General features: G+C 47.1%; 1 protein-coding gene and 1 long non-coding RNA gene across 3 annotated transcripts in view; one reads left to right on the top strand and one right to left on the bottom strand.

Annotated features, from left to right (window-relative positions):
- Window positions 1-1,055, bottom strand: part of LOC130681491 (uncharacterized) — an 83,426-nt gene extending 82,371 nt beyond the window's left edge. The window contains exon 1 of the long non-coding RNA XR_008994680.1: window positions 703-1,055. This is a non-coding gene — a long non-coding RNA (uncharacterized LOC130681491). The remainder of the gene's footprint in view (window positions 1-702) is intronic.
- BNC1 (basonuclin zinc finger protein 1) lies at window positions 179-25,456 on the top strand. 2 transcript variants are annotated; one of them, XM_036932009.2, is made up of 5 exons: window positions 179-531; window positions 15,008-15,107; window positions 16,136-16,371; window positions 18,323-20,190; window positions 24,362-25,456. In XM_036932009.2, the coding sequence occupies exons 1-5, from the start codon at window positions 262-264 to the stop codon at window positions 25,044-25,046; spliced, it is 3,159 nt and encodes a 1,052-aa protein (XP_036787904.2). In that variant the 5' UTR covers window positions 179-261; the 3' UTR covers window positions 25,047-25,456. The 2 variants fall into 2 exon arrangements, with proteins under 2 accessions (XP_036787904.2, XP_036787905.2); XM_036932010.2 differs by lacking the exon at window positions 179-531 and adding an exon at window positions 1,762-1,902 and having other exon boundaries at window positions 24,362-25,433.
- Window positions 25,457-25,722: the final 266 nt, after the last annotated feature.

Below are 25,722 nucleotides of genomic sequence, written 5' to 3'. Positions count from 1 at the left end.
ATTATCAGTTTTACGTGCAGCAGAATGGAAGGGAAGAGAGCAGCGTCTGTAGAACAGGGGCGGTGCTAGTTAGCCCTACCAATCTGCCAGGCACAGGATTTCATATGTACTTTTATAGGCTAAGACAGTGAACCAAGAAAGCTGACTTTCTCAGCCGGTTTCCAACTGGTGGGAACAGGCTACACCTGGGCCATTCTCAGCCCAAAACCTGAGCTTTGTCTGCTACAGCGAATCATAGCCCAGAAGCCACTACAATGAGTAATGACCAAAGAAGTTAAGACAAGGACTCCTCACACCTTGGCTAGAGAATGCAATGAGCACAAGAAAGGAGGTGGATTCAAGAGCTTGGGAGTCAGAAGAGGCCAGAAACACATGGAGTGGAGGAGGGCTGGTGGATCAGGGAAGGCTTCTGAGAAGCAGGGACGTTTGAGAAAGACCGTAAAGGATGCACCGCGTTACAGCAGGCGGAGAGGAGGGGAGGGGCAAGCACTAAATGCTGAATGCTGGACGGCGAGGAACACGGAATGGCAGGTAGATGGTTTAGGTTTGGAATTCACAAAGCGAAGCTTCATGATAAAATTCGCCATGTGAAAAAATTCATCTTCCCAACACCTGCTAAGGAAGGGCAGACAGAGTCGATCACAGGAGGCACAAACTCACACCTGCAAGGAAGGGCACCACACTGCAGACCAGGACACTCACCTGGCCAGAACGTCAAACATGTGTGCAGCCTGTGCAGAGGCAGAATCTGGGCCCCAGAAACCCAGATACCCACACTTCTCTCCACGTATACCCTGTTTAGTCCTTTCTCTGCGCTTCCCCTCGGAGGCCTGAAACCTTTCAGGGCCAGAACGGGCGTCCTCTCTCTGACTGCAGCTCACTTCTTTCTCCCCTCATCTTACATCTTCTGCTACAACCTCAGAGTGTGACGGGCTTCGTTTCCCTTTCAGGGTTCTCTGCCAGCAGCAAGGTAGGTGGGATGCGTTCCGGGAGGAGGACGCAGGACCCGCGAGTCCAGCCTTTAGAGGGTCTTCAGGGAACTGAAAAGGTGGGCTGCGCCCTGATCCCCCCGAGGCTCTGCCCGCCCCGCCCAGGGGCACAGAAGCGCGGTCCTGCGGCAGGACTTCGTCCTCGGGCCCAGAAAGCCGGCTCGGGCCGGCGCCAAGCGCCCGTGTGGTGTCCAGGGCACTTCATTTCGTTTCATCCTTTGCACCCAACAAGAGGGCGACCTTTTAATCCCATTTTACAGCGGAAGCAACTGGGGCCCAGAGAGCAAAGCCCCTTGTCCTGGGAAAGCGGGAGCTGGGACTGTCACACACTGGGGCGCACACGGGACGAGGGGCGCTTGTCTGGGCTCTGAACACCTCCTACGACCCCCTTCCGCCCCTCCCGGGACGTGGCCCCAGACTCCCTCTGGAAATGAGGCTTGGGCGGGCGGGGGGCGCGGGGGCGCCGGGAGGGTCCCGAGCGGGGAGCCAGCGCTGCGGGGCGCCGCGCCTCCGCCGGGAGAGGCCAGCACCGACACGTCCGGGCCTCGGCCGGCAAGTGCCTTCAGGCCCGTTGGAGAGACACCTCCACCCGGCCGGCCGCGGGGCCGCGGGCTCGCACCAGCTGCCGCGACTTGGGGCCGCAGCGGGCCGCCCGGGAAGGAGGGCTCCCGAGGGGCAGCGCCGGCCGCGGGGTGGGGGGCGGGGCGGGCCCGGGGCGCAGGGGGCGGGGCCAAGCGCACGCGGGGGCGGGGGCGGCCGGGCGCCGCGGGTTCCGCCCACTTCGCCGCGGCGGGCCCCGACGGCCGAAGCTTGGATGCGGCGGCGCCCGCCGAGCCGGGACGCACGCGGGGCGGCCCGGGCCAGGGACACGCGCCGGCAGCGCCGGCACCGCGGCGGCCGCGGGATGGCCGAGGTAAGCGCGGCGCCCGCCCCGGGCCGGGGCCCCTCCGTGCGCGCGCGGGCGGGGGCGGCGCGCGGTCGCGGTCCCGCCGGTCTGGGGGCGCGTCCCGGCCTCGCGCCGCCGGCACCGGCGACGGCGCGGCCCGCCCGAGGCCCGGCCTGAGGGGGCGCCTTCGGGCGCAGGGCCGGCGGGCGCGCCTGGGCGGAGGGCTCGGGCGCGGCGTCCCCCGCGCAGCTGCCCGCCCTCGCCACCTTTACCTCGGTCGGTTCCGCGGCCCTGACAGCACCGCGCGGCGTCCGGGGGCACTGCCAGGACAGCCGAGCGCAGCGACTGGGGACACGTCTTGGGCGCCCGAGGGCTGTAGAGACCCGGGGGGCTGCGGGGCGGGCCTTCCCGCGCGCCGGGACACGGCTGTCGGGTCTCCGGGCGCCCGCGGGAGGAGGGGCAGCGCCGGGCGGGGAGGCCGCCGCGTGAGCCCCGCGCCGAGCCCGCCGGCTCCGCTGCGACGGGCCGTGAGAGACGGGCGCGGGGCGGCCTGGTGCTGATCGGTGCGTGGCTCGGAGCCGCACTTTCCCGAATGCGGGGAAGACCCGCGTCCTTCCCGGTTGGGGCTTCTCTTCGCGGCCCGAGCGTGGCGGTGGAGCCGGCGACCCCTGCGGCGGAGAGATGCGCCGCGCGTTGCGCTCGGACCGCGGCGGCCCCACGTTCGGGGCCCCGCGCCCCCGCCTCCCCCGGTAACACTCAGGGGCCTGCGGCGGCCCCGCGGGAATCTCGGGAATCCCTGTCACGTGTGCGCGTCTATCTGTCTGTCCGTCCCGGGGAAACGTGTGTTGCTGCAGCTCTGCGCAGAGCAGCCCCAGCAGCGGTTTCTTGAAAAATGTTTTCTCATCACAGCGGCCTAGAGTTTGGCTGGACAGTAAGTGGGCTGAAAAAGAGCCTTTGCCAGATCATCTTTCTCATCCTTTTGGTGTCCTTTCATTCTTTGGCTGTTGTTTGAAATTTGCTACTAGATTTCATGGAAGCGTTTCATAAGATTTCTTGGATTCTTAGTTTGCAAATGTGTGCTTCTGAGTTAAAACTTTTTTTTGTTCCGTAGCAAACATACTGGCTTCTCAAATGTCGCTTCCCAAATCCGCTGATAAATATCATTAAAACTTCATTGAAGTTGTTTATGTCATAAAATTTGTGTGCCTCATGTGAAGGAGCATTACTTTAAGCATTATGAATTGTCCAGGATTTGATTTTTGTTTTAAATAGGTGGGAAAAGAGAGTCACCACTTTTGCTACAATGGGTTTTGATAAATAACTTTATCCTTTGGGGCATACCTAAAAGAGGAAGATGTGAGTTATCATTGCTTTCTCACCTAATAAATTGCTAATTTCATCAAGAAAGTGTATTACGATTTCAGCTGTTAGTTGAACATGTTCCTGATACAGTTAAACGCCGAGAAGAAGTGGTGACACCTTCACTAGCACAGGGGCTGCCTCATACTGTGGGAACTCGTGATTATATTCAGACAGCTGCATAATTTAATTTGGAATACCATCTCTACCCCTGGGTTGCATTCCCTTCAGAATAGTAAGGGTTCAGCAACACGCTCCTCCTCCAGTCAGTGAAAGTGGTTGGTTTGAAGTGGTTATTTGCTCGCCACCATCTAGGACGCGAAACACTGATCTGCTTGCTCTGGTTATAAATCATATTAGCAATATTAACCAACATAGAACAATCACCATGGAAGCAAAGGGTTTGCGTAGGGTTATCTTTATTTTTTTAAAAAATCGCTCCCATGCAGCAGGTAGACCTGCATTCCAGGCCCAGGCCCACCTTCTTGTTCCTCAGAATCACCAGCTTGAAAGGAAGGATGATCCAACCCATTGGATGAGATAAGCCTATAGGTTTCCCTGCAGAACAAATCATAACTGTCCTCTAAGCATACACTTACCATTTCTGAATGCCTATGGGGTAAATATGAACATTTTGGAAGTTAACTTTATCGGTAAAATTCAACCACAGCATACAGGTGAGGGGCAGAAGTGTCTTTTACTTTTTGTATATGGCTTTAGAAGTCAGTTTGACAGTGGCCGTTAGAAGAGTCGCCCTGGAGGTCCCACAAGGTGAATTATTTGCAGGAGGAGTGTGCTTTCTCCAGGTGAATTTGCACCTCTACAGATGTCATTTAGAGTGAGTTACTTTTGTCAAAAACAGCCTTGTTTAAAAGAAAAAAAAAAAACTGGAAATACCCTAGCTAAGGTGAAATCTCAATGCTGAGCCACCCATCTCTTTGGTATCTAAGATCAAGATTTAGGAAGTAAATAAATTTTTTTAATTAGTGTATTCTAATACAGATTTTTATTTTATTTATGTTTTTAAATATTTTATTTTTCATGATTTACCTGAGAGTTGTTAAAGATAACTGAGTTCTATGTAGAAGGGGCATCTGGAAATTTTTCTTCTTTTCAAGTTGGTTTCCACCTGAGTACTTAATTTCCTCTTATCTTGTCATTCCTTGAAGCCTTTTTTCCTAATTCTGAAAATTCCAAGATTCCAGAGTGGCCGCATTTGTCTACATGGACACATGTCTGTTTTATCCAAAATGGGTGTGTTTAAACAGAAAACAGACCTGCTTCGCGCCAGGGTCCAGTTTGGGGCCTTCTCAAACTTTGCGTTGTAATAGGCAAACGGGCTACTGCTGTTCTATCTACACAAGGACTCATTATTATAAGCCAGCCTAACACATTTGCAAGAGGACATACCTTGGGGGAATGATAATTTCTCTCGGCTAATGTGAGGGGAAAAGAGAGAGAAAGGAATAAAATGTCATAAAGGCCAGGTCCAAACAGCAGATGTGGAGGGAAATGGTTGTCTCAGGTAAACTCTAATTCACGCTGCTAACCTTCTCTTTCATAAAGTTGTATTAGTTTGTCTCCCCGTAAAGATGATTCGTACGATACTCAAACAGCAGAATTATTTCCCAGCTCAACACCTGCCTAAAGCATGGTCCTTGTTCTGTAGTCCTCTGGTTGTTTCTTGCATTATTAATTTTAAAGGTAAAATTTTTATACGGACAACTTTGTATTCATGATATACCATGCTGAACGTTATAGCAGTGGTCGGGATGGCATAATTAACTCTGATCTTTCCTTTTTAAAAACTTAATTTTTTTAAATCTAGGGTTTTGTGGGTTTTTTTTTTTACACCAAGTTTTTAAAATCTAATTCTCATTAGATCCCTGAAGGAAATGTTTGCAAAATTTTACGTGGAAATACTTGAAATTTCATTGTTATTTTGTATCAGCAGCCGTTGCAAAGTTACATTGCTAAAGTAACTACCCCCTCCTCCCCAGTTAAAATTATCCTAAGGTGTAAAATGTCTTTCTATGTTTCTGTTTTTGTTTTTTCTTCCCCAAGCTGACCCTGTGTTCAGAAGTTCCCCACATGTGCAATTAACACCTTGCTTTTTTGTATCAAAGTTTGCAGAAGATCACCTCTGAGGCCTCCCAAACTTAGGTTATAAAGGAAAAAATGTGTCTGTATCACTTAATCTTCTAAATAGTTGTTGTTTTTCTTACTAGTTTTTCTCTTAAAGAAGAAACACTTGGTTTGGTTTCTAAGGTAATATTTGCATATTTTTCTACTTCTTATATTTTCCATTTTCAGAACTAATAATTCTAAGAAAAAAGGCGCAGCTGTTAAATTATTTTGGCACAGAGTTTCTACTTTGATTTATAGAGATCAAAAGAACAAGTATTTTCCCCATCACCCTCTTTGAACTAAGCAGCAAAACATTGCAAGTGTGTCACGCAGACCGTCTGCTCACAGGTAGCCCCCGCCTCCCACCTGCCTTTCTCTGCCAGGCCTTTCTCGTGCTCTCAGTCTTCTTTGACTGGCCTCTCTTTTCATCTCCGGATTTGCAGTGAGGAACCAGATTCTGTCAATTCTCTGTTAGTGTTGTTTATATATCGGAAGTACTGCTCTACCTAGTTGCTGAGACTTCCCCAAATCCTTTTCAACTGTGCTCATGGTGAATGGTGTGTTTTCACTGCCGAGAACCCTTATGGTTCTGTGGTGCCCACAGAGGCTCCTGCTGCCCACTGGGTAGCCTGCTCCCTCCTCCACCCTTTGTTGCCTTTCCAAGGCGGCTCTCGCTGCTCGTGACAGAAGCCTCTGCTCTGTGTGCAGCCTCCGGGCCTGACACACGGGTACGGGGTGAGCCTGGCACGGTGGCGTTTCCAGCAGGCGCTGATGCAAGCGTGCCTCCTGCCGCCCCTTAGAAGTGCCCCCTCGGCCTCACCCTGCGGCGCTGTTCTCTCCCTGGCTTGGCCGTCTCACTCAAAACTAACATTCTGGGGAAAGGGGAGTCTAGACGTATCTTATTTTTTCACTTTTTATTATAAAGGATTTCGAACAAAATTAGAATATCTTAGTGAAGCTTGGTGGCATGTGCTTGGGGATTCACCAGTGACAACTCTGAGTCAGTCCCATTTCATTTCTATTCCCTGCCCAGCCCCCACCATTACCAGCACTGGATCACTTGGAAGCAAATCCTGGGCATCTTGTAATTTCATTCATAAATCATTCATTCATTCATTTTAATACGTAGCTCTAAAAGAAAAGGCTCTTTAACAAAAGCAATATACCACATAGCACCCAACAACTCCAATGTCCTTAAATATCCAGTGTTCAAATTTCCTTATCAGATGACCTTTAGTTTACCGTTGGTTTGTTCCAATCAGGACCCAAATAAGGTCCATATATTGTCTCTCTTAATCTGCAGGTTTACACTTTACTTTTTCCCTTCCAGTTCATCTGTTGGAAAAACTGGGTCATTTGTCCCAGTAGAGTGCTCCCTGGGCTGGATTCAGCTGATTGCTTCCTTGCCGTATCGTTTAAACAGTCCTCTGTCCCCTGTATTTTCTGTAAATAGGAGTTGACTAAGAGGCTTAGACTAATTCAGATCTGAACTTTTTTTGGCAAGAACGCCCCATGTGTAGTAGTATATATCCTTCCATCCAGAGGCAAATGACCCGGTTATTGTCTTTTTATTTTTAATTAGGAGTTGCAGAATGGTGGTATTCTCATTCTTCATGTATTTATTCACTGGAATACTTCTGTAAACAGGACCTTTGTCTCATCAGTGATTTGGTTATCCTGAAACACAGTTTGTATGAAAAAGGATATATACTTGATTCTGTCCCTTTGTTTACCAGTGTTCAGCATAATTAGTTGGTTCCCTACCATTCTCTAAAGGCAGCCAATGAGTTTTTCATTTATTTTTAATATCTCTTGAATTGCTAGATTTTAATATAGTGAAGGACTCACACTAATGTTTGACAAATCAAATTCTCTGCTCTGCTATTCTTGACCAACCAAGTTGTATGACTTTCTTCCCCAGTGAAGACACGGGGTCCCCTGAGGCAGACCCTCGTTGTTCCTCGGCTTTATATCCCCACGAGGTTCCTTACAGTTACCGGCATGTGGGAGAAGCTTTAAAGTCAAACAGAAACTGCCACCAACAGAATTGGTAAATAAATTGGTATCATTTTGTTGAACTACTAATGGAGGGTGATGGCGTGAGATGGACACCTGCTCCGTGTATGTTTCTGCAGGTGGGATGCAGTCCAGTGCTGCCGGCCACAGAGAAGCCACCTCCCAAAAAGGGACCTCACGTGTTTTCTTCTCTTCTCCCCGGTTGCCCTTATTACCCATCTGGAGAATGATGATACTATCTTCAGAATCCTAGTTGTATTTCTGTGAGTTTGCATGTGTAAGAAAAGCAGTGGAAAACTTAAAAATAAAAATTGAAAGAAGTTAGAGAAAAATGAGAGAAGTAGGGAGAAAAAAATCCAATTCTAATTAAGAGAATTAAGTATAAAATGGGTGTCAGCAGAGCAGCTGCAAAGAGCATTGAGGTAGAGACCTCCTACCCTTGAATGATGCAGTTGCCTGAACCAGACACAGAGTGGGAATGACAATTTTGCTGTTAGTGAAGAGAACCAAGCCCTCTCCCCACAAGCTAAGGGCTGCTTTAGAAGATGTTTTGTATTACAGGTCCTGATTGGCAGTTCTTGATATACACCATGGTTTTCCAGGACACTGGCATATTAATAGCAATTGTCTGTATTCAACATTTAAAAATACAGTTTTGGAAAACTTAAAACATTTTTCTTCTAAAGCTTGGTAACTTAGCAGATAGGGTCCTTTGATTTCAAGTTGCAGAATTATGATTCTTACCGTTGAGAATCTGGCACAGCCTTAGAATCTCACACTAAAAAGAGGACCACAGGCTCTAAACTTGGCCTTGGTGATTTCTACTAATTAGCCATTTTTCACATGGTTTGCAGTTATGTACCCTTCTTCATGGTCAGTAGAAAAATCAGTGTGTAAATTAGGAACTACATTTGACTACTAATAAAAGAGCTCCTAAATAGCAATCACCATTATTTCTGTTCAAGCATCCTTAGGGCGAGACTGCAAGATTGCCTCATGGTCACAAAGTGGCCTCCAAAGGCCAGCCATCATATTCGTGTTCCAAGAGAGAGGAAGAAGGAAAGGCAAAGTCTCTCAGCTGAGTCAGTTCCCATTTTTAATAAGTTTCCTGTAAAGCCCCACCAAGCAACTGCTACTTGTATACCATTGGCCAATACTTGGCCACCAACAGAGACTCAGAAAATAAGATTGTGCTTGGTGTGGGTTTGGAACTTCAGTCATTTTTGTTGCCTGTTTTCAGGAATGATTCTTTGTGTAGCAACTTTTATGGAGATTTTTATCGTAGGTATTTTTGGTAGCTCTGTCTGTGCAGAATCAGAGCAGCAGAGTCACAAGGATGCAGGAATCTACTTGTTGCGGGCCTGGTACCAACAACAGTCTCGCTGTACTAGTCGGTTTTTTCGACTCTCCATCTGTACATCCTCCTCAGTGTAGCCGAGAGGCCTCAGAGGTAGGCAGACATCCAGCCCCCTGTAGTCAGCGGCTCCAAGTCGCCACGTGAAGGTCAGGTGTTACTGCCTCCCAGTAAAAGCTGCTCAGTATGGGGAGAGGGAAGGAGCTCAGACCCCCGACTTCTGCATCCAGAGACATCTTTTTAACAGGCAAATCGTATTCCTTTTGTATCTGTTTTCAGCAGATCACTTAGGACAAAATCCAGACATCTTGGCCTGCTCCACAAGATCCTATATAGAGTGGTCTCTGTCGCTTCTGACCCCTATTTTCTACCATTAGCCTTACTGACTCCACCTACATGGCCCCTTCCCTGTTCCCTGAACACTCAGCCCCTCTTGGGCCTTAGGGCCTTTGCACTTGCTATGCCCCCTGCCTGCCGCACTCCCTCCCTCCCTTTCTTCACGGCTCCTCGCCAGCCATTGGGACTTAGTTCAGATGTCACCTCCTCAAAGACCTTTATGATGACCCTATCTAAAAGACTCCAGCCCCACCCATGCCACCCAGTGGAATTTCCAGCATAGCTCTCTGCTTACTTCTTTTATAGCCCTTACCTTATTCTGAAGTGGTAGTGTTTGATACCTTATTTATTTTCTGGCTCTCCCCTCCAGAATAGAAGCTCCTTAAGGGCAGGGGCCTCATCAGTCTTGTTCAACACTTTAACCCCCAGAGTGTAGAACAATGCCTGGCTCCTGAATGCTCAGTAAATATTCATTCAATGAACAGTTTCTTTACTATGGGGACCTTTAATGTCTTTATGCAGAATGTGAATGATAAAACCTAACTCTCTGAAGTTGCTATAGGGATTAAAGGAAGCCATAAATATAAGTGCAGTTAAGTATAATATATAAGTATAAGGTACCAAATATATTGATATCTCAAAATTCAATCTAACCCACATCCCCTATCTGAGACCATCCCGATGGCCTGTAAGCTCTTCAGCTTCCTCATCTGTAACATGGGGATAGTAAAACCTGCCTCCCAGGGTGGTTATGAGGAGAAAATGAGATAATACCTGGGCAGTATTCAATGCAGGGCCTCACACAATAAATGCTTGATAAAGCTCACCAACTGTGACTTTGGGAAAATTGCAAATCTCCCATGTACAAGTTTCCTGAGAATAACTCCCCCCTCACAGCAATGTAGTGAGGATTAAGTGAGATCAGCTGTTAACCCCAAACAGCACCGCGCGGGCCGGCAGGTGCTGGAGGAGTGGGCCAGCCTCGCCGCCAGACTCAGAAGCGTGCGACAGAACTTTCTGGGATGACGAAAAACACTCTGTGTCTCCACTGTCCAGTGTGATAGCCACCGGCCACATGTAGCTACAAAGCTTTTGAAATGTGGCTAGTGTGACCAAAGAACTGAATTTTTTATTTTATTTTAATTGATTTAAATCCAAAGAGACACATGCGGCTAGTGGTTACAGTATCGGGCGCGGCAGACCAAGCAGTTCGAGCCGACCCAAGTTGCCCGGCTGGCACCAATGTGATTCCGCCCAGCTTGAGCCAGTTCGCGGTTCTAGCCGTGAGTCTGTGGTTGTCCGTGGGTTCTCTCCTCCCCCTTCCATCCAGACCCCAAAACATGTCCCCTTGAAATTATATTCAGTGATATGAGAATATCTGCATTTGTTAGAGATGAAAACAGCTTTGAAGTGGACAGTTTTCATTCTCAAACCCAAGCCTGGGAAGCCTGTCAGAGGCTTGCACTGTCCAGCCCTGGGTGCCTGAGCTGGTCAGCATCTCCGGACAAGAGGCCCCTGACAGCAGGTCGCCAAGCTGAAGGGAGAGAAGTGGGACCCCCAAACCTACCCGAAAACTAGGTCATGACTTTCCATTCCCAACAGTCAAATAACTGAATCCATCACGTACTAGGTGTTGTCAGTGATTCTGGATGAATGAGTGAGCGAATGATGGTTACAAAAAAGCTGGAATTTGAATGTTTATTTGTAGCACATCAACGTGACTAATAACAATTTGGAAATAGTCTGCCTAAAATGAGTGTGTAAAAAGCAATCATCATGTCTTGGTGAGTTCAGAATGTGGTGAACATCTGCTTTATGTTTTTGAAGAATGGAACAAGTATTAGGGTTCCAAAAGAGAGGATGTAAGTTTTAAAGAGTTTTCCATTTTGATTTACATGAGCACTTTTCATACTGTAATTATTGTTTTTTGGTTTGGTTTCATTTTAGAAGTTTTCATTTGTCTTGCAGTAATGATGCTATAATTTTACTACATCTTGGAATTCTGAGATGGGTGGAAATACTCCAGGGCCCTTAATATTGGAAGTTTTCTTAGTGAAATTAGCTCTTATAGTTCATAAATAATTCCTCTGAGTTTTATTTCTATAAATGTTTAGTGAGCTTTATTAAGACTTACTCAAAGAGGTTCATATAGAATCACATGAATATTTCCTATAAAGCAGCATTCATACATTGGAGTTAAAGAAAAACTGCTTAGAATTCTGTCCCAAAATGAGAAGCCACTAAAACTGAATAGTCACATTAGGTCAGTGGCTCTCAACTGGGTGCGGTTCTGCGACGTCTGCAGACATTTTTGGTGTTCACAGCAGAAGGAAGGAGGTATTTCAGCAGCACCTGGTGCGTAGAGGCAGGGAGTGCCACTAGGCGTCCTGCACTGCACAGGACAGCCCACCCCACTTAGGCGTCCTGCACTGCACAGGACAGCCCACCAGCCGCACAGAATTACCTGACTCAAAACGCCAGTACTGCTGAAGCTGAGAAACCCTGAGTCAGGTGTCAGGAGATGCAGAAAAAATGACTTTCAGTCTTAGGCTGTGAGACGTGTTTGGAATTGTTTCCTCCATGCTTTTGTTGAACTGGCCTGAAAGAGTCGCCCTGCGTTCCCTGGGGCTTTGCCTTGGTGACAGCCTTTTGAGCAGAATCTTCAGGAAGTGGATGAAGTGTGTGTTCAAGGATATCTCTTTCTCAGATTAAAGCAGGTCCTGTTTTCTGAATAAATGACTATGAAGTCACACTGTAGAGTTCGAACATCTCACTTTTAAAGAGTGGCGTCTTGAGGGACATAGCCAAAATACGAATTTTCTTCTTTTAAAAATTTCCTTTAAGACAGTCATATTTATAAGCATGTAGGTTGTGAAGTGTTCCAGAAGCTTAGTGCTGAGGTGCTGTCGGCTGTCGAGAATGCAGATAATTGGTTCATCTGTGACCTGGTGTTCAGAAGGTCACAGGCAAGCTTGAGAAGCTGGACGACCTATGGGGTGAGCTACGAACTAAGCCATGGTGCTCTTAAAAATCTTTGTTTTGACAGTGTATAATAGAAATTACTCATTTTTATCTTTTAACTAAGATAACTTTATGTGTATAGGTACATATATGATGTACGTGTGCAGGTATTTAATACATTTGTGTAAATATACAAGTAGAATCTCTATAAAAAGTAAAATAATTTCTGGCATTCAAGCAAAGTTTCTCAATCTTTTTTTCATTGTTCCCTCACATCTAAGGAGACTTTAGAAATCTCTTCCTGATTGCTCCTTCCCCAGTGAAATTTTGGTATCATACCATACACTGTTTATCTGATTTTGCATGTATATCTATGCTTTATACATTAAAAAATAATACTTCCTCACCCACAAGAACCATTTTTCACCCCAGGGGATGGTATGGCTTGCTGAGAATGCGTGCATTATTAGGGGAAGCACCTGTTGTGATCCCATGGAATTCTTGTATTATATTGTATCACTTTACAAAGAGCAAAACCTTTTTCTCCCATGTCTCCTGTTTTTTGGATAGCCTCCTGAAGGGACTGGGTAACACTGTTGCTGTCTGCTGCATACCTCATTGCAGAGCAGCCCTGGTCCTTCACCTGGAAATGCATCTAGTTGCTCTCTTCAGGCCCATTGGCATCCAGAAAGGGTCACAGATAACAGTCAAGTCATGTAGAATTTAACCTGTATTAAGCAAGGCCACTGATTTTTTTAGACTATTTGTAGAACACTTTTAGATTCACAGCAAAATTGAAAGTACAGAGACTTCCTGTAGACCTCCTCCCTCCACTCAGGTAGCACCTCCCCAGTATCAACACCCCTTACCTGAGGGGACATTTGTTACAACTGATGACCCTACAGGGGCACATCCTATCACCCGGAGTCCACCCAAGGGTCATTCTTGGTGTTGTCCAGCCTATGAGTTTGGACAAACATATAATGACACAAATGCATCATTATAGAATCATACAGAGTGTTTTCACTGCCCTTAAAATCCTCTGTGGGTTCTGCCCATCACACACCCCACCTCCATCAAGCCCCTGGCAACCACTGGTCTTCTTACTATCCCCATAGTTTCGCCTCTTCCAGAATGTCATATCCTTGGAATCACACAGCATGTTGTCTTTGCGGACTGCCTCCTTTCACTTGGTAATATGTATTTAAGATTTCTCCATGTCTTTTCGTAACTTGATAGATCATATCTTTGAAATAATACTCTAGATGTATTCTAGATGTGAAATTGTTTAGATGTACCACAGCTTATCCATTCACTTACTGAAGGACATTTTTGTTGCTTCCAAGTTTGGGCAGTTATGAATAAAGCTGCTGCTATAAAAATCTGTGTGCAAGTTTTTGTGTGGGCATAGGTTTTCAGCTCCTTTGGGCAAATATGAGAGTGTAACTGCTGGATCATATGGTAAAAGTATGTGTTTTTAAGAAACTACTAAACTGCATTCCAAAATGCTTTGCTATTTTGTGTTCTCACCAGCAATTAGTGAGAATTCCTGTTGCTCCACAGCCTCACGAGTAGTTGGTATTGTCAGTGTTCCAGATATTGGCCATTCTGCTCAGTGTATATAGTAGACTGATTTTTTTAAGTAGTAGTTTTATCAAGATAAAATTCACATACTTAAAATTCACCCTTATGGTAGCTGGGGGTGACTGCCCCTACCGTGATGAGCATTTACTAATGTATATAATTATTGAGTCACTATGTTACACATCTGAAACCAATGTAATATTGTATATCAACTGTACTCCAGTAAAAAAAATCATAAGCTAAAAACATATTCACCCTTACAAAGTACACGCTGAGCAGTTTCCCTGTGTTCATGGGGCTGTGCAGCCATTGCTTTAGAGCATTCTCATCACCTCGAAAAAAAACTGGTCAAAATTTAAAACATCTGTGCTTCAAAGAACACCATGAAGGAAGTGAAAAGATAATCCAAGGATAGGAGAAAATATCTGCAAATCATGTATCTAGTCAGGGACCTTTATCTAGAACATATTAATACTAAAAGACAAAACCTGAACCTTTATCTAGAACGTATTAACTAAATACTAAAAGACAAAACCTAAGTCAAAAATGGCGAAGAATATAAATAGACATGTCTCCAGAGAAAATATGCAAATGGTCAAAAAGCACTTGAAAACATGCCGAACACCATGAGCCATCAGGGAAATGCGAGTCAAAGCCACAAAGAGATGCCACTTCACACCCAGGATGGTGGCTGTCATACAAAAGACAGTGACAGGTGTTGAGGATGCAGAGAAATTGGAATCCTCACGTGCCGCTTATAGGATTGTAAAATGGTGCAGTCACATTGAAAAACAGTTTGACAGTTTCTCAAAAAGTTAAGCATAATAACTACATGATCCAGCAGTTCCACTCCCAGGAATATACCTGAAAGAAACAGAAGTGAATGCATATGTCCACCGTAACTCATACACAGGGACCCTTTTGGGGTTGACAGAAACATTCTAAAATTAGATTGTGGTGATGGTTACACAACTCTGTGAATATACTAAAAATCATTAAATTGTACACTTTAGATGGGTGGTGTACAATATGTGAATTGCATCCCATGTTTTCGTAGCTCTCACTTCAGGTATCTCTCTCTCTTTACTTGTTCCAAGAAGACCTCTGTGTATACCTTTCAAGCTATTTCCTTCCAACCCATAATCTTTTCTATAAAAAAATTGTGATGTTTAGCCTATTCTCGCATGTGGAATATGTTTAAAGTGTTTGCCGTCTCCAGGTTCTGGGCCAGTTGCTCCTCTCCAGAGTACAGCATAAGCATCCGAGCCCGGCACAGAGTGGGCACACGCTGCTCAGTGAAAACTGCTGAATGGCGGAATGCATTTTGTTTTGTAAACGTGATGCCTGTCCCACGCATCACCGACACGCTGGGCGCCCCTGTGTTCTCTTTTGCAGGCCATCGGCTGTTCTCTGAACTGTGGTTGCCAGAGTTTCAAACCAGGGAAAATAAACCACCGTCAGTGTGAGCAGTGCAGACACGGATGGGTAGCCCATGGTAACTTCATTTTTCTCCCTCTCTTGGCCTGTAGTGTTCCGTGTAAGTCACTTAGTTACTCAGGAACAGATTTAATGGAATGACAGCTAACGTTTGTAAGTCAGTACGGTGTGTCAGCTAACAGGATAATAGCCTTTTCTGTGGTATCTCTTGGAATCTTAACAACTCTGTATGACAAGTATGTTTTTAGTCCCATTCTGGAGATGTAGAAACTGCCGTTTCATTGCTGTCTTTCTGCAATTATACGAATGTTTTGTGCCCTACAGTATGGTAGCCTCTAGCCCAGGGTTGCCAGATAAAATAGAATGCTCAGTTAAATTTGAATTCAGATAAACAGCAAGTAATTTTTTAGCCTAAGTATGTCCCAGTGTATTTTTTAGCATAAGTATATCCCCCTTATACATTGTTTATCTGAAATTTATATTCAGATTTAATTGGGCATCCTGTATTTATTTGCTAAGCTAGCCACGTGTGGCTTCAGAGTACTAGAAATGTGACTAGTGTGACTGAAGAACTGAATTTCTAATTTTGTTTCCTGTTAATTAATTTGCTATTTAAATTAATTACATTTAAATAGCCATGTGTGGCTGGTGACCTGCATTGAACATCATAGATTTTGGTGGTTTAATTTGGCAGGCTAGGGCTCAAAAACCCATCTGTTGGGTTTACAAGCCCAGGTTTTTCCCCACCAGACCCTGTGCTTCCCGATTTCTCCACCCTCCTCGTGTATGTGCCTGTCACCTTTGTTTTTATCCCCTTTCCTTGCATCTTCCCTACTTGCAGCCACTTTACTCCACAGGGACGCCACAGGCAGGATAGGAGAGAAGAGTCTCAGGCCAGTCCATTTTGTTTTAGAAGTTCCTATGCATAACTTGGAGCCTGATAGCTATTAAGATTTGTTAGTCATTTGCATAGTCATATTTTCACATTGGAACAGATAACTGAGTTAGCTCCAGCCTACTTCCTGTGCAGCGTTTCTCTTCAAAGAAGAACCTTTAAAACGTTATTCCTTCAATTTAATTTTTCAGCTCTAAGTAAGCTGAGGATCCCCACCGTGTGTTCCACAAGCCAGGTGGAGATTGTCCAGTCCAATGTGGTGTTTGATATCAGCAGCCTCATGCTCTACGGGACCCAGGCCATCCCTGTTCGCCTGAAAATCCTACTGGACCGGCTCTTCAGTGTGTTAAAGCAAGATGAGGTCCTCCAGATACTCCGTGCCTTGGACTGGACCCTCCAGGATTACATCCGTGGATACGTGTTACAGGTGTGGTGGCTGTGGCCGCTGTTCTCTAGAACGTCTTCTCACATCTTTGTGCACGTGACCCATAGAATCTAGTTGTCGACCAGTGTTACGGCCATTGCTGGCCATCATTCCCTTTAGTATTTTTTCTGATGCTTTAATCCCTACCTCACGTCCTAGAAGGAATGCAGTGCTTCGCTCAAGCCATCTGTGAAACCTCAGGACACGGGGGCATCACACAGCCTCTGATCTGGATCCCACAACACATGGGCCCCACCGTGGATGCTGCCTTCACCTCCTTATTACCCGTAGCTACCTGCCGACCGAGGTGCTGTCTGTGTCAGAGTTTGCTGAGGGCCTGGGTGGGGAGAAAGGAGCTCACATTGCAGAGCCACACAGCAAACAGCTAGTCTCCTGCCGAGCCTTCCCGGCCTCTACAGCGCTCTGCCTCCCCGCTGCTGACGTTTCTTCCTGGGCCCCATCACCTTGGGGTACTTCCGTGTTCTCGCTCTGGCTGCCTCTCCCGCCCCGCCCCTCACCCACTCCCTTCCGGCCTCCCCGCATTTTCTCTTCCTTCTCCTTTGTTCCAATGCCTTCATCCCTTCCTGCCGTTCCTTACTTCGCAGAGCAGTTTTACCTCTTTCGAGACCTTGCTGTGGGGTAAGCCTCGTGTTTCATAGCCAAACAGGCTGTCAAGGTGCCGTCGCAAGCAGAGAACATATTTCCTGGTATGAATCATATCGTTGCTTCGACATCTGAAGCAGCTACAGCATTTTCTTTCCTGCCGCTACCCCATGAAATGTCAGCTAACTTCGGTAAAAATTCCAATGAAATGGGGGAATGAATATATTACCAAGACTGACTTTGGTCTTATTCAGGTCGGCACATCATTAAAACAAACACTAATAGCCGCTTATTGACCTAGGCCCTCTTCCGGTAACCTCATGCATGAGGTAGGTAAATTATCCCCATTTTCCACTTGAAAAACCAGAGGCTTCTAAATCTTGCAGAGGTCACTCAACACGCATGTGGGAGATCCACAATTTGAACCCACTTCTTTCTGACTCTAAAGACCATCATCACCTTCTGGAAACACATTTGTTCACCTTGAATGCAGGGCCCCCAGCAGGCTAGAAACAACCTTTTATGTAGAGTAGTATTATGATCTTACATTATGACATAGATCAATATTTAATGACCCTAATATTCTTGCTTTCTAGTGTTAGGATTAAAAATATGGAATCAATTACCTTGAACCTCTAGCGCATCAAAAATTTATGATGTTACATTCCTCCTCATCTTCAAAACTCTTATATGCACTGTGAAAAATCTCAGTAGGCCATCAAATACATGTTCTGTGATAAAATATTTATTATAGTTTTGGGAAAAGTTAGGCCTTGCTAGAGTTTGAAATATCTCCAACACTCCAGCATAATTACAGCTCTGCTTTGTGAACATGGGCAATAGATCAATATAGGTTCATTTGTTTTCTGATGTTCATTGCTTGGGAAGATTATTAAACTCGTTGACAATGAATACTTGAGCTATATCTAGGTCTGCTTGCTCCATCTAGACTCTTTAGATGAAGCTACTACTGTTCAAATGATTCAGATTTTATTTCAGTGGGGGAAAATTATTATGCCTAATGCAAGACAACAATTGGTTTGAAATAAGATGAAAAAATTACCAATTTCGCATAGGCTTGAGTAATATAATTTTATTTCCCTCTTTTGGACCACTACTTAAACATTCATGCAGTTTATTTTCTGTACAGAGTTCCTGGCCGAGACGAGAGGTGTGAGTGGGAGCTGAACTCAGCAAGCACTGTGCCCACCCAGAGGGGCTGTCATTTCCTATGTGTACAAAGGGTGCCCTGTAGGGTCAGCGGGGGCCCTGACCACATGACTCCACACTTAAGAGAAAAATGGAAGGAGCAGTAAAGTAATTGCACTTTTAAATTCTGGTTTGCATTTAGGATGCATCCGGAAAGGTGTTGGATCACTGGAGCATCATGACCAGTGAGGAAGAGGTGGCCACCTTGCAGCAGTTCCTTCGTTTTGGAGAGACCAAGTCCATCGTTGAGCTCATGGCGATTCAAGAGAAGGAAGAGCAGTCCATCATCATGCCTCCTTCCACAGCAAACGTGGATATCAGGGCTTTCCTCGAGGGCTGCAGCCACAGGAGCCCCAGCCGCCCCTCTCCCACAGATAAGGCAAACCCGAGCAGCGCACACCCCTTCGAGAACCTCATAAACAATATGACTTTCATGCTGCCTTTCCAGTTCTTCAACCCTGTGCCTCCCGCACTGCTGGGGTCACTGCCCGAACAGTATGTGCTGGAACAGGGTCAGGAGCAAAGTCAGGACCCTGAACAGGAAACCCACGGACCCTTCCCCAACAACAGCTTCATCACTTCCAGTTCCACACCATTTCAGACTGAAAAAGATCAGTGTCTAAACTGTCCAGATACTGTTCCGAAAAAGGAAGACGGCACCTATTTAAGTGACTCCAGCTCATACAACATTGTCACCAAGCTTGAAAGGACACAGTTGTCCCCTGAGGCCAAAGTGAGGTCCGAAAGGAACGGCCTGGCCACAAAGAAGGGCCGGGTGTTCTGCACCGCATGCGAGAAGACCTTCTATGACAAAGGCACCCTCAAGATCCACTACAACGCTGTGCACCTGAAGATCAAGCACAGGTGCACTGTCGAGGGCTGCAACATGGTGTTCAGCTCCCTGCGGAGCCGGAACCGCCACAGCGCCAACCCCAACCCGCGGCTGCACATGCCGATGAACAGGAACAACCGGGACAGGGATCTGCGCAACAGCCTGGGCCTGGCTGCCTCCGAGAGCTACAAGCACCCAGGTTTCGTGGTGACTCCCCCGGACTGCAGGCCCCTCCCTGGCTACCCCAGGTCGGGGGAGGGGGCCAGGGGCCAGCCAGCCTTCCCGAGCATCGGGCAAAACGGCGTGCTTTTCCCCAACCTGAAGACAGTCCAGCCGGTCCTTCCTTTCTGTAACAGCCCAGCCACCCCTGCTGAGCTGGCAAACACCCCTGGCGTGCTGCCCTCCCTCCCTCTGTTGTCCTCTTCAGTCCCAGAACAGCTGGTTTCAAACCAAGTGCCATTTGATGCCCTTCCCAAGAAGAAGTCCCGGAAGTCCAGTATGCCTATCAAAATAGAGAAGGAAGCTGTGGAAATAGCTAATGAGAAGAGGCACACTTTCAGCTCCGATGAAGACAGGCCCCTGCAGGTGGTCAGTGAAGAGGAGCCGGAGGCCTGCAGTCCTGCGCCAGGCAGAGCCCCTGAGGAGCAGCACGCCCAGGCAGGACGCCTATGGAGGCCTCTCCCTGGAGGAGAGAGGCCCTGCCGTCCAGGGCCAGTGGCTGAGTCCAGTGGCGCCTTCAGCCGAGCCCCTGAGCAGGCCACACACCACGTGGAGAGGGAGGCCGAGCAGAAGCCCGTGCTGGCCACGGTGCCCAGGGAGGTGGAGGCTGGTGGCCGCGAGCCCCTCCTCACTCCCGGGATGGAGACCTGCGTCCCTTTCCCTGACTACATCAAACTGCAGCGGCACCTGCTGGCCGGGGGGCTCCTCAGCGCTTTGTCCAGCAGAGGGATGGCTTTTCCTTGTTTCGAAGATTCTAAAGAACTGGACCAGCACATGGGTCAGCACACATTGGCGAGGCCAAAGGAGGAAGATCGCTTCCAGTGTGACATCTGCAAGAAGACCTTTAAAAACGCCTGCGGTGTGAAAACACATCACAGGAGCACGCATGCCAAAGAAACGCACGTGTGCACAGTAGAGGGCTGTCAGGCCGCCTTCCCGTCCCGGAGGAGCAGAGACAGGTGAGATGCCTGCTGGCGGCCATTCCTTCTAGGGCAGCAGCTCTTAGGCTTGCGCATTGGCATCAGCTGGGGGCTGTTAGAACATCAGCGCCTTACCCCCAGCATTTCTGCCTCTGTAGGTCACGGGTGAGGCCTGAGATGCTGCACTTCTGAGTTCCCCGGGGACACCAGTGTTGCTGTTACAGGGACCAGAGTTTGAGAAACAGTGTTTTCTGTAGATGCCCATTCCTGAATTTTCAATTCCAAAATCTAAACTCATTTGGCCACAAAACCTGACTTGAAGTGATGTGAGGCTATTTATAATCTTTTTTTAATCTCCTTTTGTGTGGATTTTTTAATGCATATTCAGTACAGAAATCCTGATTGATTTATTATGGGGAGGTCAACAAAATATTACAGTATATGCATGATTCGCCTTCCTAAGGTCTGAGAAATCCTAAGTTCAGAAACACATCTGGCCCAAAGGGTTTGAGATCAGGAGTCATGAACTAGAGCTCGCCTTAGAGGAGGGAGAGGGAGCTTTGTAAATTACCACGGTAGCTTCCCAGGCTTGACTGCTTTCATTTCATAGTATGAAGTCCATCAAATGAAACATTTTCTCTGTTAACCAGCCCAACTTGAAAGGGAGAATGCTCCTTGGTTGGAGATCCTTAAAATATTAAGATGTCAAAGAGTAAAGGCACTTAATTAGCAGATTGTTTTAGGGCCCGTGATGTTCGTTGAAAGATGAGAAGTGTGCCATCGCTGGGTTTTCACGAGGAGTGTTACAGAGCACCCGGGCAGAGAGTGGATCTCCTCCCCGTGGAGCCCAGTGCCGGCTGCTTGTGCTTTTTTTCAGTGGACTGGAGTCACATGACCACGCTTCAGGTCACTTTCCTCCCCAGCCTGTAAAGGGAAGAGCGAGCATACTGAAAGGTGACCTTAGGAGGCTTTCGGGACAGGACTGGCACTTTGAAGACATTGTAATAAACACTCAGTGGTTCCCAGAATATTAAAAGGTTACATTTGCTCAAATGCTTAACTTGAAGCAGTTCAACACCATCACTACCTCAACCCAAATTACAACACCTATCTTATTAAGGGGGTGAAAATGTACAGGCTCCCACACACATTCCTGCACAGGGCTCCTAAGAAGACACTCATTGTCTTGAGCAGAGAGCATAGAGCATGGCAATTAGTTACAATTCTTGCTTCTGTTACTGGGATGTTGGACTCAACTACCAGGATGCGCTCATTAGTGAACCAGCCCTTCTCCTTCACCCTCCAAGTGGAGTGTTTGTTCATGAATAAGCCGTTTTCATAATGGAGAGTCCTGTCAGTCAGATCATCCTTGATATTTATGACATTGTTCTGGCCTACAGTGTCTACTAAATTAGAAGGCATACTGAATGTAGGATACAATTTCATCTTACCCTTATTTTTTCATATATTTAATTTTCTCTTATTTTTGGACCTATTCGCAGATACATGTCTCCTCCCCCACCACAGAAAATCATCTTGTATTCAAAATTTAAATTACTATTCTAGTAGTCTAGAACTTGGAAGGCATTCAACCTAGAATCTGTGATTTAAATGACACCATTTAAATAGGGCTTTGTGGACAGGCCCAGGAGCACCCCCATTTCTCTGAGTCAGAGAACCGCGTTGCCATGAGGATAACTTACTTCCCCTCTTCAAGTCACGGCTACTGCCAATAGCAGTTCCTGGGGCCCATCAGGAAGGGCGGGGACAGCACCCTGGATGCCCAGTTGGCGGACAGGTATTTACGACCCTCTGTGTTAAGTGCCGTGAGCACGTCACTGCCCGCAAAGGTCAGTGGGAGAGACAGGCCAGTAAATGGGTAATTGCTGCAGAGTAATAGGGAAATGTAGGCTGCTTGGGGCAAATGGGAGGGTACCCAGCCAGACTCTGAGAAGTTAGGGAGGGCTTCCTGGAAGAAGGGGTAGGACTAAACCAGGTTCTCTAACATGTTGGTCCCATACCCTCTTTACAAATTCTTAAAACCTCAGGACCCTCAAGAACTTTTGTCTATTTGAGTTTATGTCTATCAATATTTACTGTATTAGAAATTAAAACTGAAAAAAATTAATATTTATCCCATAAAATAATAAATTATTTAATGGTAATATGACACAATGAAAAATAACTACATTTCTGAAACAAACAGTGAGAAGCAAGGCTTTGTTTTACATTTTTGCAAATCTTTTTAATGTCTGGCGTACAGCTAGATTCTCAGATCAGCTTCTGTATTCAACGTGTTGCAATATCACATGGCATGTGGCCTCTGGAAAACTCCGTGGTATACTCCTGAGAGAATGAGAATTAAAAAGGCAAATGATGTCTTAGTAGCACTATGAGATGAGTTTTGATTTCAGAGACCCTTGCAAAAGGATCTCAGGGTATGAGGTGCCACCAGACCACAATTTCAAAACCACTGATTTCAACTAATTTAACTAGTGAGAAACCAGGGGGAACAGTTGAAGGGGGAGGCAAGGGGTTGCAGGGAAGAAATACAGACGTGGGCAGCAGGCACAACATAGCAAAGGCCTGGAAGCAGAAAGCCTGCCACCTGGTCCAGAGGGCTTTTGCAGTTGTTGTAGCCAGTGGTTTTAGGGGACATGGCACCTCAGGAAGTGCATCTAACCCTCCAAGGCCTAAGGAGAAGGTGAGAGGAGCCCACGTGTCAGTCCTCAGTAGTCATGGCGTCCTCAGGACCGAGCCCAGGGCCCAGAGCTTCGCCTTGTTGCAAGCAGGGACTTGACGGTATGAGTTTTCCAGTCAATGCGTTTGGCTTTTTCTCCAAACCTCTTGGGTGTACTGGAACCTCCGTGCCCATCGAGTGTCCGGTTTTCTGCCAGCGCATACCTGCCCCTTCAGCCCAGAATGCCGACATGATCACAGGGCAGAACTGGAGTCGAGAAGAGCTGCTTGCAAAGTGGGTGTTCTGGGAGTATAATTCTGATTACATCCAAAGTGTGTAAAGGGATAGAAAAGACAAATTGAATAGCAAACTGTATACATTTTATAAATATACAAACCTCCTCCACTCCCCATTCCCACCATGTCTTAGGAGGTTTAGAAGAGAAAATTCCATTGTTAGTTATTTTGGTGGAGGTGTTTTTCCCAATTTGACCCTGGTATGCATTGTGATCTGTAGTGTGGGAGTTGTTTTCCCTGTTTGGAATTATTCTGTCACCTTTAAGATTGACCCCTTGGTAAGAGCTGTTTTTCCTAGTCAGAAGTTAGCAGGAGCTCTCTGAGCAAGGCTGCCATTGATTGACAAGTTCCCTCCAGATGATATCGTATGACTGAAAGGCATGTGTCAAAATGGATACTCATTATCTGCCCTTCAGGGGTAACCACTGGGTAGAAGGTAGGTGGTTGCTTATAGTGCTGGGTTTGCAAACCTCCTGCCTGGTATATGGTGAAACGTCGCACATACGCCCTGAACTCAGCAGGCACTGTCCTGCTTGCACTCTCACGCTTCCGAGCCAATCAGATTCTTGCACCTGTAGAACTTCTGTAGTGACGTGCATGAAGATGCTCCAGACCCTGATGTGAACCACAGAGGAGATTTTTAATTTTCTAATAGTCACATTAAAAAAGTAAAAAGAAACAACAGGAGTAAGTTTTAATGTATTTTATTTCATTCAGTCTATCCGAAATAGTATCATTTCAGTCCACAACACAGCCATGCTTCAGGTGCTCAGTAGCCACGTTGAGTGGCTGTCGTGTTGGACAGTGTGCCTCCAGAAGGTAGTATTTCCTGGTTCCATTGAGATAAAGCCCCCTGCTTAGCTCCTTATTGTTTGTGGCCAGTGTTCTCCTGGGATCTGCTGGTTCCAGAGTCACAGTTGAAATGACCTAATCGAAGTAGTCTAGCCATTCTCTGTAGATGAGGGATGGGAAGTTACACGTCCCTCGGATGATGGAAAGAAAGATAACTTACCTGTGCCATTTCCAGACTGTTGGCTTTACTGCTAACTCCTGACAGGTGGTGACCAGCAGTGGGCCGGTGTCCGGGGGAGCTCTGACGCCCCACGTCCCTCACCATCGCTATTCTGGTGCCATAGGTCTGTTTCTGGTATCCACCTAGTGTTTCCACCCAGAAGGATGACTGTTTTTAAAACAACAGCCCGACTGATGGCTAACCATGTTTTCCCTCTTCCAGACACAGTTCAAACCTAACTGTCCACCAGAAAGTGTGGACCCAGGAAGTGTTCGAGAGCACTGCAGACCATTTCCATGCCACTTACCTTCTGAAGGACGCGGCGCAGGGGGCCTGCCCAGATGCGGATTTCACACAGCAAGCCTCCCAGACATCGGTCATCCTCAAGGGAACCAGTCGGACGGGCAGTCTGGTTTACCCAGTAGCCCAAGTCCACAGCACCGGCCCGCAGAGCTGCAGCTCTGGGCCACCAAGTGAGGGCACCATCCTGGACCTGAGTACTACCTCGAGCATGAAGTCAGAGAGCAGCAGCCATTCCTCCTGGGAGTCTGACGGGGCCAGCGAGGAGGGCACCGTGCTCATGGAGGACAGTGACGGGAACTGCGACGGGCCGAGCCTTGTCCCCGGGGAACATGAGTACCCCATCTGCGTCCTGGTGGAGAAGGCCGAACAGAGCCTTACCAGCCTGCCTTCTGGGCCACCCATGACGTGTCACCTCTGCCGAAAGATGTACAGTAATAAAGGGACCTTCAGGGCTCACTACAAAACTGTGCACCTCCGCCAGCTCCACAAATGCAAAGTTCCGGGCTGCAACACCATGTTCTCCTCTGTTCGCAGTCGAAATAGACACAGCCAGAATCCCAACCTGCACAAAAGCCTGGCCGCGCCTCCAGGGCACCTCCAGTAACAACAGTGGGCTGTGTGTGCTGGGACAAGCATCTGTCATAATTCAGGAATAAGGTCGTCCAAAAATTGTTTCTAACTTGTTTATACCATTTGGGGCAAGCCAGGCAAAAAGTATTTGAGTTGATTTTATAGTCTTCTGCCGCAGGGTGAGCAAAGGGCAAGCGTTGTGGGAAGCTGACACGGGGCAGCCTTTCCTATTGTTTTTCTTAGCCCATGAGGTTTTCCCTAACCTAATGAAAATTTGCAGAAACACAGTTTTCCCACATTTGTTTACACATTCCCTGGGAGAACTCCAGGTCTGCAGATTGATTGGCCGCCGGGGCCGGACCTCGGGGGTGCTTTGAAGGGAGGCCTGCTGCATTGTCAGGGAGTGTCCTGGGAGGCAGACTGCCTGCCGTGGGTGAGAAGCGGGTCCCATGTCCTGGGAGGCAGGCTGCCTGCCGTGGGTGAGAAGCGGGTCCCACAGATCACAATTTTCAGTTATTGCTTTACTGAGTCTGAAGTCCAGACTTGAGTTGCGGAAAATGGCTTTTTGAGACTATCCCTCCACTTGGAGTAGAGAATGGCTTTTACTCTTTTTTTCCCCTAAAGGTCTTGTGTTAGTCCAGGGAGTTCTCAGAGGAAGCGGGTTGGACTTAACACATAGGAACATGGATGTTTCCAAGGATGTTAATTCT

Source organism: Manis pentadactyla, chromosome 18 (genome assembly GCF_030020395.1).
Source record: "Manis pentadactyla isolate mManPen7 chromosome 18, mManPen7.hap1, whole genome shotgun sequence".
In the NCBI taxonomy this organism is placed as follows: Eukaryota; Metazoa; Chordata; class Mammalia; order Pholidota; family Manidae; genus Manis; species Manis pentadactyla.
This window is presented reverse-complemented; position numbering and strand designations above follow the sequence as displayed.

Bases quoted from the DNA above. Each gene is read 5' to 3' on its own strand.
- BNC1 (XM_036932009.2), top strand. From the start codon at position 262: ATGACCAAAGAAGTTAAGACAAGGACTCCTCACACCTTGGCTAGAGAA. The intron at 532-15,007 runs GTAGATGGTTTA...TCTCTTTTGCAG, and splicing joins CGAGGAACACGGAATGGCAG to GCCATCGGCTGTTCTCTGAA. The intron at 16,372-18,322 runs GTGTGGTGGCTG...GTTTGCATTTAG, and splicing joins TCCGTGGATACGTGTTACAG to GATGCATCCGGAAAGGTGTT.